The sequence below is a fragment of the Aplidium turbinatum genome, chromosome 12 (genome assembly GCF_918807975.1).
Source record: "Aplidium turbinatum chromosome 12, kaAplTurb1.1, whole genome shotgun sequence".
Taxonomy (NCBI): Eukaryota; Metazoa; Chordata; class Ascidiacea; order Aplousobranchia; family Polyclinidae; genus Aplidium; species Aplidium turbinatum.
In genome coordinates this window covers 17,441,332-17,455,304 of record NC_137483.1, presented here as the reverse complement: position 1 = coordinate 17,455,304, position 13,973 = coordinate 17,441,332, and the positions used below count along the sequence as shown (strand labels likewise).

Below are 13,973 nucleotides of genomic sequence, written 5' to 3'. Positions count from 1 at the left end.
AGTGCGATGGGCAAATCAACTTGCAACAAATCCAACACTGACATATCTATAATCCCTATTTAGTGCAGATATGTTGCGTTATGGCTTGGCAGAGAGTGCTGTCTGGGAGTGCGGTGAGGTGCACACGGCTGCCCATATAATCAAGGACTGCTCGGCTGCACTGACTACCCGGTGTCCGACGTTTTTTTCATAAACAGTTTTTCGTAAAACAATTGTTCGTAAGCAATTGTTCGTAAAATCAATTCTTCGTAAAGCAATTCTTCGGGCATGCAATTGACCATAATACTAATTGTTCGTAAACAAATGTTCATAAAAGTTAGGCTACAGCTTTAAAAAAACAAAAAACAGTTACAATTGTTTACGAACAATCAATTAGGGTAGCCTATATGCTAGAGATGTGCTAATTGTGCTTAAAGACGTGCTGTACCTGTAGAGTGTAGACGAGCAGACAGAGTGTAGAGTCCCTGATTCAGAACGGCATTACAGTTTGTGAGCAGCGAAAAAGGAAAGCCAAAACTTTTGTATAGTGGCCAGCTTTATTACAAAGATTATAGTGCACTTAACGCACAAGGGCAAGAAACTACTTATTGGAAATGTGAGCATTTTAGTAAGAAATGTCCTGCACGAGTAACAACTGCTACGGTAGCCATTGTACAATCCAGAGGTGAGCACAAACATGCTGGAGATGCTGGTCATGTCGAAGCAGCAAAGGTTATGGAAAATATTCGTTGTTCAGCAAAAGACAGTCGTGATGCCCCAAGTTACCTCGTCTCAGCAAAAACTATTGGACTCAGTCAAGCCACGGCAGCAAAACTGCCAAGTGTTGAGCATGAAAAGGGCAGTCACCCAAGTGCGATTGAAGGAAAATGCAGGCCCGGCAATCCCACATGCTCTCCGTGACATTGTGCTTCCAGTAGAGTACAAGCAAACGTTTGCTGGTGTAACATTCTTGGCCTATGATTCTGGGCCTGGAGATAACCGTATGGTCTTCTTTGCCACTGAAAGAAATCTGCAGCTCCTTGCCCGTTCAAAGCACTGGTATGCTGACGGCACCTTCAAGACAGCGCTTTTACTGTTTGAACAGCTTTACACAATACACGGACTGAAGGAAAACACTTCAGTGCCTCTGGTGTATGCCCTGCTGGGGGACAAAAGGAGAGGGACATACATTCATCTGCTGCAAAAGATCAAGGAGTTGTTACCTGCTGTTGCTGTTCCAGAGACAATCATGACTGACTTTGAGATGGCCATGGTTAATGCAGTAAGCAGAGAGTACCCACTTTCAACTCACCGTAGCTGTTTCTTCCATTTGTGCCAGTGCATTCGGAGAAAGACGCAATCAAGTAACCTGAAGGAGCAGTACGAGACAAGTGCAGAGTTTGCTGTGAGGCTGCGCACGTTGTCGTCTCTGGCCTTTGTGCCTATTGATGAAGTCAGCCGGGCCTTTGACATTCTCATTGATGGGAATGTATTACCAGATGTTGCTCAGCCAGTAATTGACTACTTTGAAGACACTTGGGTTGGGCGCCCAGATCGTCGTCAAGGACGCCGTCCTCCAATGTTTGCAATTCAAATGTGGAACTGTTATGATGGCGTCCTCAGTGGCCTTCCCAAAACTAATAATAGCATTGAAGGATGGCACAGAGGGTTCATGTTCCAGGTATCTGCAAATCATCCAGATATTTGGAAGTTCATATCTGCAATCAAGCGAGGGCAAAACCTAAATGAGGTTCGCATTGAACAGTATGTCAGTGGCCAGGCAGGACCCCCTCCAAAGAAGAAGTACAAGGACAGTGCAGAAAGACTAACTAAAGTCGTCCGAACTTGGCGTCAAGACTTTCAAGATGATGAAATTTGTGATTACTTGCGTGGAATTGCACACAATACTTCATACTAAACTTGGCTCGTGGACAATTTGTACGAAGTTACTCAAAGTAGTATTGGTAGTGTAAGCAAAGAATTGCTAAACACAGACAATTGTTGTATTCCAATAAGTAACAAAAAATGTGCTTTTTCATTGTGCTTATTTCTTTGTGTCGTCGTAACTTGGTTATTCAGGAAAATTTGCATTACGCACCTTCATCGGAAATTGCAAGACAAACCTTGCTGTTGCGAAAAGTTGTTCACGAACAATTCACCTATCACCTGTTTACGAACAATTCACCTATACGAAGAATTGATGTATACAAAAAATTGATTTTACGAACAATTGCTTTACGAACAACTGTTTACGAACAATTCACCTCCTATAACCGACTACCCTATGCTGAGACGAAGAGCCCATAGTTTCCATTGACGATGATACCAGGCAGTGGATAACCGACGGGTGCCCTGGTATTTAGCAACACGAAAAAGAGATCGCTCATGCAACGCGGTTAAATCATGTTCATGCAAAGATCATTAGAGACATGACTGCTTGCTACTGCTATTGTTGATAAAACGTCAAATTTAGGCTGCTTTAGTTATTATGTGCAATTCAAGAGACGGTAGTTTAGCAGGCCAGTACAAATAAATATCGAAGTTTCCAACTTTGACACCGATTGATTGAAAGAATCTTAATCCTCGGATTGAGAAAGCTTCTATGAGAGCTTAACCTGGCAGTTTCGCATACTTGTAGAAGCTTTGAACCACTGACGAAGACCAGGTCACCGAGTTTGACAGAGTAAAGTTTCTGATTGTTGCAGTGTTGTTATCTGTAAATTATTTCATCCGCTAGATGCCATAGAATGGAGAGCTGTCTTGAGAATGCGTTGCTCAAGTCGAACCAGCGCTGCTTGATCTCGAAGTTTCTTCGTTCGTATAAGTCAGCAGCTCAACCAACTGAGCTTCGGGGCAGACGAACACTGATGAAAATCCCGTTTTAGGGTGGATTCATGCAGAAGTTCAACGAGTGACTATGAAATTTTAGGTCAAGGACTAGGCCTATAAAGATTTGTATACATAGGCTATGCCAACGTTTAAGATTCAAATCTTAGTGAAAGCTGATCTGCTACAATTGAGAGTAGTCAGAACGGCTGGTATGAGTTGCTAGTCTGAGTAGTAGTTAATGAATATAGTCTGAGTATATTTTGTGTAAGTTTGTCATTGTTTAACTTGAAAGTAGGTGTTTTGCAGTGATACCAGTGAGCTGATCATACTGTGGCAATTGGTTTCTTATAACTAACACTTCAGAAACAAAAAGTATATTTAGTCTCAAGATAAAAATCAAAATTACATCAGGCTCCAGTCAATATCATAGTTTTACACGTTGGCAAGGCCAGTGTATATAACTTGCTATGGCCAATAGCCTACATCCAGTTCTAACCTGAGTCTAATAATCAATAATCCAATACCAATATTAATAATCAGAATTCCCAGCACAACCAGTGCAATTATGAAGAAAGGAGCTGAAAAATTTAAATAGCATTTTTCAGTATAAAGTAAATATCCAATGTATGCAATGGTTAAAACAGTCAGTACAAACAATTATAAAGGGCAAAGCTCATGATGAGGTTGATGTAGCGAAGCGTTCGCTTTCCAATCATACGATGCTGGTTCGACTCCTGGATTAATCTGATTAGGTGGCGTAGTTAATTTTTTCATTAATCATACCAAAGCGTAGTTTAGAAAACTAAAAGTGCCTTGCCAAAGACACAGCCACAAGCTCTTGAGCGGTGTCAAATTATTTATCATTCACAGTTTAGAAAAATAATTATGTTTAGCTGCTCAAAACGACAACGAAAAAATGTGATTAAAATAGTCGTATCCAGGCTGAGGCTCAGTAAGTGAATAAAAATATAACAGTTAACCTTTCAAGTACATGTGATTGAGAGGTTAACTGTTATTTTTTTATTCACTTGTTGATTCATTCATATCAGATTGTATCCTCTGCGGATCCTTCTCTAGTATCATGGGCCAATCCTATAGATGTTTGCTGGTACACCCCTTCATTTTCTTTGAATTTTAGGCTCAGTAGTTGGAAATTTTAGATTAAATGGACGGGAAGGCAAGGAATCCTTCATGTCCACCTTCGGGCACACCTTTGTCTTGTAAAGAAATGCTCTTGAGAGTTATAGAAACTGTCATTAAGATAGTAATTTAACATTATAGTTCCTGGTACAAAAACGAAGACCCATCAATAGCCTCCTAATATAAAATAAACCATAACAGGTACAACATGCTACAATTGAATTAGTTGCTTCATATAACCATATTCATGTAGATTTGTAGTCACAGAAAATAATAAAATTAAAACGTCTGAACATGAGAAGACTTACTTCCTTCTAGATCAATGTATCTTGATATCACACCACTTTTAACAATTTCCATATCATCAATCGTGAAAACTGTTGCAATAACATAAAATCTGGCAAAATACAATCAAATATGAACTTTCATTGAAATTTACTTGAACTGTCGCATACCCACAAACACACTGATGAGTCTTTAATGCAGGGTGTTTTGAGTTTAGGTTAATCGCTTGAAAACTATTAAACCTTGTATCATAAATGAAATAAAACTTCACTACATCAACACATCATTCCATATCAAAATTAGTTAAATTTTAATTGTTCAGTTGTAAGAACAAGCAACCATAAGTCTGATATTTAAAGAATCGATTAATAACTATACACTCACCTATACTGTTTACGTGACACCAGAGGGAAATTTCGTGCAAAGTAAATCGAAGAATCGTTTGCAGATCTCCTCACGCGAGAGGTGACGTTAGCTTTTGCAATATCCAAGATATCACAACTTGTATTTCTATCATCTCCCAACGATAGAATAATGTCAACACCTTGACTGATGAAAATTGCATCTCATAAAATAATTTCTTTAAAAAATAATAATCAAAACATAAAAAACTCAATGTTTTTTTAAAAAGAGAATAAATTTCTTGAAAAATGCACACCATAAAGCTCAACACTAACAGATGTCAAAAAAAGAGTTTATCCGTAGTGCAAAAGTCGTGGATCACAGAACATTGCATGGCGTCACAAGTCCACACTTGCAGCTTCCATCAAATTGCGGCTCGCGAGCAGGATCCAGCAGGCCACACCGTGTAAAGAATGTGACACATGGCAACCTATATATCATATACCTACATAGATCTCTATGATGCAATGCAACACTGTAGGAAAATTCTCACATAAACTAAATATTGAATAGTTATACCACAAAATATGATGGGTGAAGGTGTTCAAGTCTATGGGTGAAGTGTTCAAGTGTTTAGTTTGCAGTTTTAAATCCTATTTCAATAAGAACTTACGAACTTATTGAAAGTAGTTTTATTTCTGAAAGGTTAAACGGACATGACTTTAGAAATTTATGAAAAAATGTAAGATTTTTTCTCTTCCATCCACTCGGTTGCAACGACTGAAGGCGCCAGTTGTTGCATGCAATTGGATAGTGCAGGGGTGTGCAACGTGCGGCCCGCGGGCCAAATGCGGCCCGCGAAGAAAAATTGTGAGGCCCGCAAAGATGTGCCAATGTTGAATTGTGTGCGGCCCGCGAAACGTGTTTATAATTTAGTTTAGTCTAGTAGTCTACGTGCGAACAATTCATTAGAGTGGATTATTGCAGGTTACATTTCGCACCTTCTGTTAACCATTTTAGAAATCTCCCACCAGCCACCGCTAATCCGATTGTATTTAATTATTTGGAACGTCAGTAGATCAGAGGCACAGAATTGCACAGAGAATAGCTCAAACTATAAAACCGCATTCTGACGGTAATTTTGTGAAGCAGTGTCTTATCGATTTCGCAGAAGAAATGTGCCCTCAAATGAAGAGTGAGTTCGAGAAAATAAGTCTGTCATGGTGGACGATAGCGAGCGTATCGATGATCTTGCTTGTGATATTAGTGATGCTCTCAGGGATAAGGTGAAGAACTTTATTTCATGGAGTTTTGCAATCGATGAAAGTATGGACCAGAAGGACACAACACAGATGGCCATCTTTGTAAAAAGGAGTGAACAAAAACTTGAACGAAACGGAAGAGCTTCTGTCACTACAGTCAATGAATGGCACGACAACTGGTGCTGACATCTTTACTGAAATAATTGATGCTTTTGAGAAGCTAGAACTGGACTTGTCCAGCTTATGCGGAATCGTAACTGATGGTGCTTGATCCATGTCCGGAACTGGCATTGGATTCATAGGTCTCTTGAAGTCTGCCTTGAAGGAGAGAAAAATCGATGATGACATAGCAATTTTTCATTGTATTATTCACCAGCAAAATTTGTGCGCAAAATCCTTGAAGTTCAAACACGTCTTGAGCCCGCGGTTATTAAGACAGTAATTACATTCCAGCACGAGAGCTCAACCATTGTCAGTTTCAAAAGTTTCTGGATGGTCTCAACACGACACATAAAGATGTAGGCTACTGTACTTTTTCGAGTTGCGTTGTTTAAGAAAGGGATGCATGTTGCGACGATTTTACAAACTGTGGAAAGAAGTCGAGAATTTTTTGAAACTTAAAGTGTACCCAATAGCTGAAATAGAAGACAAAAAGTGGATATGCGATCTAGCTTTCTTGGTTGACATAACTACGCACCTGAATGATCTCAATACAAGACTGCAGCGAAAAAATCAGTGTATGCAAATCAAATGTATGGTCATATAAAAGGCTTTATAAACAATAAGCCCATATACAGACAGGAAATCTTTTCCACTTTTCAACTTTGAGAGACTATGGAATGCATCCTCAGGAGAAAACTGAACTTGCAGACCAATTTGAAAAATTATTGTATGAATTTTTGGCTCTTTTCAAGGACGTTAAATGTATTCTTTTCGCCATTCAACACAGACATTGACAAAGCACCAGCTGATATCCAACGAACTGATTGATCTTCAAGAGAAAACGGATTTGAAAGCAAAGTATTTAAAAATGAATCTTGGCGATTCTTACCGAAAACTTCTCAATCAAGATGACATTCCATATTTGAAAAAATTCATGGCTTCAAAAATGGCTCTTTTTGGCTCAACGTATTTGTGCGAACAATTTTTTTTCTAAAACAGAAGAAGTCGTCCGGAAAAGAATCCAGCTGCAAATTTCTCACTGAACTCGTTTAAAGTCAGTGTGACAATAAATTTGAATAGCAGTTTTCTTCAGAAATTTATGCGTCTTAACTTATTATTTCTTCAAAGAGATAAGTAAGAATAACAGGGATAACAGAAAAACTATTTTTTGTGCCTGCAACTACTAGAAAGCATATGTTAAATAAACGTGCGGCCCGAGGTTTCACCCAGATATTTATATCTGGCCCTCCTGTAATAAAGGTTGCACACCCCTGGGATAGTGGATATTTTACACACAGTATGTTGAGTCACCTCGGGTTAGATGGTATTGCATTGCATTGAGGAAAATGTTTATCCTGAAGACGTACATCTCTTCACATTCATCTGCATCTTTGTCAAAAAAATTCAGTAAACCCTAGACCAGCGCATAAATATCAAGCACTTCTTCAAGTGTCAATTAAGAGTAAGAAATATAACAATTGCGTTTACAAACCTTTTCAGGGCCAGAGCAATGTATTCCTTGCCTTCAATAGTGTTTAGATCGGTCAAATTTGACTTTCCATCAGAAAATGTATCCATAATGGCCGTTTGAGAGTATTTAGCATTTGTGTCGAAATATACAACAACAAGAAAATAACAGCTAGTTTCCAGAAGCAATAAAAAATAACAGAAGTACAATTTTAGCGTTTTCTTTCATCAATCCATAATTTTGCATTTCTCTTCCTTAACGCAAAATTTGAGCATGTTTCACTATTACGTTAACTTGCTGCAATGGCAAGAAAGGTTACTCGAGAGGACAGAAGTAAGACAAAGACCTACAGCGACTGTCATCACAAATCCATGTCTGTCTCGGAAGAAACAGGCAGGTCAACGTGGTTTGCTATTTAAGCAAACAGATTTGTTACTAAGTTTGTAAGTTGAGTTACTAAAATAGAAAATTTAAACAAGTTCAGCATAAAACATCAAATATTGTTGAAATCATAAAAAAGCTTTTTAACTGGAAAAAAACTGATTTATTTGTTTGGTAGGATATTTAAATTCCAGCTATGAATGTCTAAAAACACTAAATTTACCTGACTGGTCCAACGGTTTCGTCCACTGGGGTCAATGTGAAAATGACCAAACTCCCGCCCCCTCCAAATATACTAGGCGGAGGGGCCACTAGCAAAGCTGTGTTCGAAAACGACATTTTAAAGCAAGAAGTTTTTTATTGGATGGACAAATTTTGCTGTCATGCATACGATAACTTAAAGTAAAAAGAGACAGCTGTGTTTCTCCAACTGAATGTCACAACGTCAAGGTCTAATGTTGTGAACGTTTTCATGTTCTCAACGCGGTTTTACCTGTTGTATTGACCTATGTTTGATCTAGGCTACAGTTACAACAGTAGCATATTCAATAAAGTATCCGATATTCAAGTTATTAAAATCTTGGCGTTGTATATAAAGTACATTAGTTTTAAAATCCTTAAAAATTGTACCAGTATAGGGGCTAGCAAAACTTTAAAATGTAAAGATGTAAATTTCCATTGCTTCAGCCAATGAAATAAAAGATCTGGTTTTTAAAATTGGAGATGTACTCAGCTATAACAAATATGGAAGTTCTGTTACAAAATATCATACTTCGCAAAGGAGCGAGACATGTTCCGGTGGCTGCAGAGAAAGTGTCATTTCCTGGTGCCGATTTAGCAAAGACCGTGACTTTGTGTACTCTGTTTGGAAGAGCAGGAAAGTTGTATGTTCGTTCTGTGCCACTGAAGTTCCCTAAAAAGCTTTCTCGAGATATTTTTTCAACAATGCTCCTAGTTTGCTGTGATCCAAGGGTGTAGGCGAAGGGAGATATAGTGACATTTACCTGGAAAATATTCAAATGAACAAATTTTCTGCAACAATTTCCTCATGGAAAGTGATCCTGAAATTGGAACTTTTGCCTGTGATGGACCAAAGGTCTTCAGTGAAAGACAGAAAATGTTTGATATTGCTTTTAGTATATTGATATACGTGACATAAATCTTTTTTTTTCTTGTCACTAAGTAGTGGGTACCGTAGAAAGCATTTAAGACAACGTGCAAAAACCTCATATGACAGATGAAACTTACTATAAAATACCAAACACCGTATAGCTCTGCACTGGGCCAGTACCACCGCATGAAACAAAACTTATTCTCTCTCAGGGCAAGCCGAACAGAATTGGATGGTGCTGTGCCAGTTGAAGCAGTCACTGAAAGTGGCAATGCACAAATTTCAGCCAATACAGACACCTAAAAATGTAGAAAAATATTTCAAAAAGATATGCCAACATAATAGTCCTCCACATTTTTGTATATTTGTAAAAACAAATAGAAAACATCGTTTCGTGCAATTTTTCATAGTATAAACGTGCAGTAGACAAGTCACAATTAATGTAACCTCAAGAATGCTTGCGTTATTGCGAACAAACAAAATATTTTAGACGTACACTTATTTCATATTCCACTCGAGGAATCAAATTTCCAACCGTAGCAACAGCAGTGCCAAATTTAGTTAAGATGTCTTGTGGAACAACATCCACATATTCAAAGGAGCCATTGTGAGTTGCTGTCACTCTATGCACATAGTTTAAATAGATATCCGAAGTATTGAATTCAACAATCACAGAACTGACGTTCTCACTGCCAAACGGGGCCTCCAATTTCAGAATGGTAGGAAGTACTCGACCTGACAAAGAAAAGAGTTTATCTCAAGTCAAATGTGACTACTAAAACCGTCATGAGCTGATCATAAAGAATATTACAATCTTTCATTGAGATGAACCAAGTAGGAATTGTTCTTTAAGTAGCAAAGGTTTAACCGGCCATGATTGAACCGTCGTGAGTTGGTTTAGTCGTGTTCAGTTTCGCTCAGCTAGTTGCATACGGTTCGAGGTATTCACCATACACGAAGAATTAATGTTAATAAACATCAACAGCTCAACAAAACCGAAACGTAAAAATCGCTAAGCATTTTAGCAATGTTAAATGAGTAAGTGGTTAAGTTAGCTGTTCAACTAGAACAAATGTGACAAAAATGTGTATTTAAGTCATATCACGTTAAAAATTTGATTAAATAAGAATTTTATTAGTTTCTACTTAAATGCACTGCAGTAGAATACAGCTATTACACTGCAGAACCTCGTCCCCACCTGATCGTTTGCATACGAAATGCGATGTGTAGAGTCGGCAAGATTGCGTTTTCCATTTGCTGTTGTCCATGAAAGTACAATTATATTTAACATCTGGTTCACCCAGTGCCCAGTTGGTGTAGTTAGCAACTTCACCGTTTCTCCATGTGAAGGTTTGCATGGTTCGCACCAGACCGATCCATGTTTCTATTGCATGCAGACAATTGCAGAATATTTCTATGTAAAGTTCACACAAAAGAAAATCCTAAGATACGTTTTCTCTACATACAGACATTACTCAAAGATATACTAAACAACTAGGAAATTTTCATCATCACCGGTGGCAGGCTTTACATGTTATCATTGCGGTCGCGTCTGCCAGTCACCCATTGGAGTTTTTAGCCATAAGAGAACTTGCAAATGAAGTGAGTTTTTAAACTGTTATCTTCGTTCCGAAGTACTGTCATACATAATCTTAGAAAATTCGAAAGTGATGGTGAATGAAGCGGAAGGTATAGTAGTAAAGAGCAAAGTCGACCCGTGAGAGTGACCAGAAATTCGATGCAATGCAAGGTGTGTAGTAAGTGGGTTCAGGCAAGATGTGTTAATATAAGGAGCTACAGCAAGAATAGCAAATTGTTTTATTTGCGGGAAATGTTGTAAAGAAAAAGATTTAGTTGAGGATTGCAAAGAAAGTTTTTGTCATGGAGTTGAAATAGTGACCAACTTCTGTTATTTGTGTGATTAAATAAATGGAAGCGGTGTATGCGAAGCAGCTGTGACAAGAAGGGCAAGGCTGGGTTGGGCAAAGTTCAGGGAATGTGGAAAAATGTTATACGGAAAAAAAGTTTTTGTAAAAAATAAAAAGGAAAGTCTATCGGAGTTGCATGCAGCCTGCAAAACAGTATTGTACGGCAGTGAGACATGGATGGTACGAAGCTATGGACATGTATTAAGAAGGAAGGAAAAAAGTTTTCTTCGCAAGGCTTTAACTTTGAAGGTAGATGGAAAGAGGAAACAGGGACGTCTAAAAAGAACATAGAAAGAACAGGTGAAGAATGAGGCAGACAAAGTCGGATGGAAAGAAGAAGATGCGATGGATACAATGAGATGAAAAAAATGGGTGAAGGCAATCGCTGCAAAGAAAGAATCGGCCACCACCATTAGTAGGGACAAATTCGAATTTGGGTGATGATGATGACTCAAGGGTACACAAATAACAAGCGAGACTCTTCCTGAAAATGTCGCGAATAACAATAGAAAAGGGTATAGACAGAAAAAGTTTAGGAACTACAGTAAACTGTTTGTTTCAACCTACAGCTAGTATGTTTTCGTTACTTCATTATTTATCATAAAAAAAAAACAACAAGAATACTAATATAACCTCCATCTGACCACTCTCCCAACGTCATATGCTTGATCACTTCTTTCACTAGAAATGCTTGAGAGTGTTGATCAGGAATAGAAACGACTTCACCATTATAAATACTACACTTGTTATCAGCTTCAGGTACTGTAACTTTCACATCATTTGAAAACACAGCATACCATGAGTTGTAGGATACATAAGAGACTGAAAAAAAAATACTGATATCGTGGCCTAGTCAGTTCATCAAAAGCGACATGTGTATTGTTATGGAGAGCTTAAAAACTTGCAAATAACAATCAAGTTCTGTGCTGATTTAACAGATATAAATGAAGTTAGAAGTATTTTAAGCTTGGCCCATTCTTATTTCAGACAGAAAGATGAAAAGAAGACAGTGTGTCTTGAGCAAAGCATTATAAGGACAGCTTTCGATCTGCATGCAGTGCTACTTGTTGAAAAAAAATACTGTACAGGAAAAAGCATATCGACAAACAGTTCAGCGTCAATTTCAGGGATCAGGCTTGGGTCAACAGGTTTATAAGTTTTTACTAGTACGCAGAACTGTCAAGATTAGGCTTAAAAAGGCTTTCTAAGGCCCAAATTAAAAAACTCCTGTCATCAGTCGGTCAACTGATCAACCACTATCACACCAGTTAGATTGAGTAGACAGTTCTAAAGTGTTATTGATGCTACATTGAAAACAAACCTGGATTTAAACTGAAATTGTGGGACACGGCTATTTGAGAAACACTATTTTCTGCATAACAAAATATCAAGCTTTTCCCAAGGCATAATCCAAAGTCTTCTGCGATAAGCCGCTGCTGGATTACAAATCCATTTATCTTGTTATCCGTACGGAATCCAAACCTTCCGTTTCCAGTCATGTCAAGAGTCACTTCCACTGAAAGGTCTTCTTGGAAAGCAATTTTCCATGTTATTAAAGGCAATGGTATGCCCTCAAAAGAGCAAGACAAGACAAAAGAATCATTGAAGATCACGACGTCTGATTTGGGCCAAGCTTCAACCAGAAATGGAGGTACTACGTAGGAAAAAAAGGAAGTTTAATAGTTTAAAAACAAAAACAATTAAATCACCGAAGTTTTACATTATACATTTATGAGCACAACCAGGCCTGTATTTGAACGAAGTTTTTGATACGGGATAGAATACATCTTCAGATTATCTTCCACGCCAATATCTGATGTGTCTCTAGCTTCAGCAAGCATGACAAATGGCGTCCGTTTTTTTCTAGTTAACAGCTTTATAGCTTTTCTATTAATGTTAGATATCTCCGAAGCATCTGCTCCGCTGCAATAGCTTTCTAGGTTTTGCCTTCAATCGAGAAATTTCTACATTTGTTTGTATGAAATTCAACTAGAAAATCTATTGCTTGATTTCGTTCCAATAATTTTATGCCAACACCTTGCATTCTCGTTCAACACTGCAGTTCTCTCATGCAACTCTGGTGAAGTGTACTCTCTATTTTCCTACCTTCTGACAAACAAACAAGATCGGGTTATTTATCGGTGCCACACTACCTAGTCTGAATAATTTATGACCTAAATTTTGCTCTATTGTTGTCTATTTGATTTGTTTCGCACTGTACGGAAAACGGAAAGTATTATTCCGAAATAGAAGTGAGGATAGAGGAAGCATACAAAATGTAGGAAAACACTAGCCTACGTAATGTACTTACACAGTTCACAATTGCGGCCGATAAATCGTCCGACACAAGTGCAGTAATAAGAACAGCCGACGCCTGTACACAAACCACCGTTTGTGCAAGGAAAGCTGTCACATCCAGTCCCACCAGCTGAAAGGGTAAACAATTATGTGTATTACATAAGGGAAATACATAAACAAGCTTTTGATCGACGATTTTCCAATACGGTTAATTGGTTGCTTCACAATACTATAACAAGTCTCGTTTGACGTCATCGTCTGCATACACGTACAATAGCATTTATGTCAATTGTGACATTATCAACACGGATCTGAGCAACTGTATAGTTAAGAAGTCAAAATCACCACAATCAGAATTAAATGATATAAGACACTGTATAATGTGTAGGTTATATTCTATATTATTTTAGTTGGAGATTAACAAATTTCTAAAAAATTAAAAAAAGATTAACTGATGACATTTTCGAAACGTTTGCTGCGGGGCTGTGGAGCTAGAGTCGTGAAGTCAGAAGGATTTTGGCATGTCCGGAGTCGCAGTCGTTAAAAAAGGGGCCGAATCAGACTTGATACATAACAATACCAATAAAATGTTAGTTTGCAATTTATTTTCTTTTTTTTTCTATTTATCTGTATTGCGCTGTTGAACTTTACCTGAAAATAAAAGTGTTTGCTCTTGCCAGTTTTTGAAAAAGTTGCTGTTTCAATTTCGATTGTAACTTAAGTAAAAATAAAAATTTTAAATATAAAAAAAATACAAAAACTTAAAAAAATCAATCTGGCAACACTGG

At 37.9% G+C, this 13,973-nt stretch overlaps 1 protein-coding gene across 1 annotated transcript in view; it reads right to left on the bottom strand.

Annotated features, from left to right (window-relative positions):
- LOC145780878 (uncharacterized) overlaps positions 1–13,973 on the bottom strand; it is a 127,856-nt gene that overhangs the window by 15,583 nt on the left and 98,300 nt on the right. Inside the window, exons 10-21 of the mRNA XM_082592530.1 lie at positions 13,199–13,315; positions 12,209–12,541; positions 11,521–11,709; positions 10,158–10,343; positions 9,456–9,694; positions 9,097–9,258; positions 8,621–8,852; positions 8,072–8,168; positions 7,492–7,638; positions 4,618–4,782; positions 4,257–4,345; positions 3,305–3,386 (exon numbers count right to left, since the gene is read on the bottom strand). Of these exons, the coding sequence (XP_082448656.1) occupies positions 3,305–3,386; positions 4,257–4,345; positions 4,618–4,782; positions 7,492–7,638; positions 8,072–8,168; positions 8,621–8,852; positions 9,097–9,258; positions 9,456–9,694; positions 10,158–10,343; positions 11,521–11,709; positions 12,209–12,541; positions 13,199–13,315 (2,038 nt within the window). The remainder of the gene's footprint in view (positions 1–3,304; positions 3,387–4,256; positions 4,346–4,617; positions 4,783–7,491; positions 7,639–8,071; positions 8,169–8,620; positions 8,853–9,096; positions 9,259–9,455; positions 9,695–10,157; positions 10,344–11,520; positions 11,710–12,208; positions 12,542–13,198; positions 13,316–13,973) is intronic.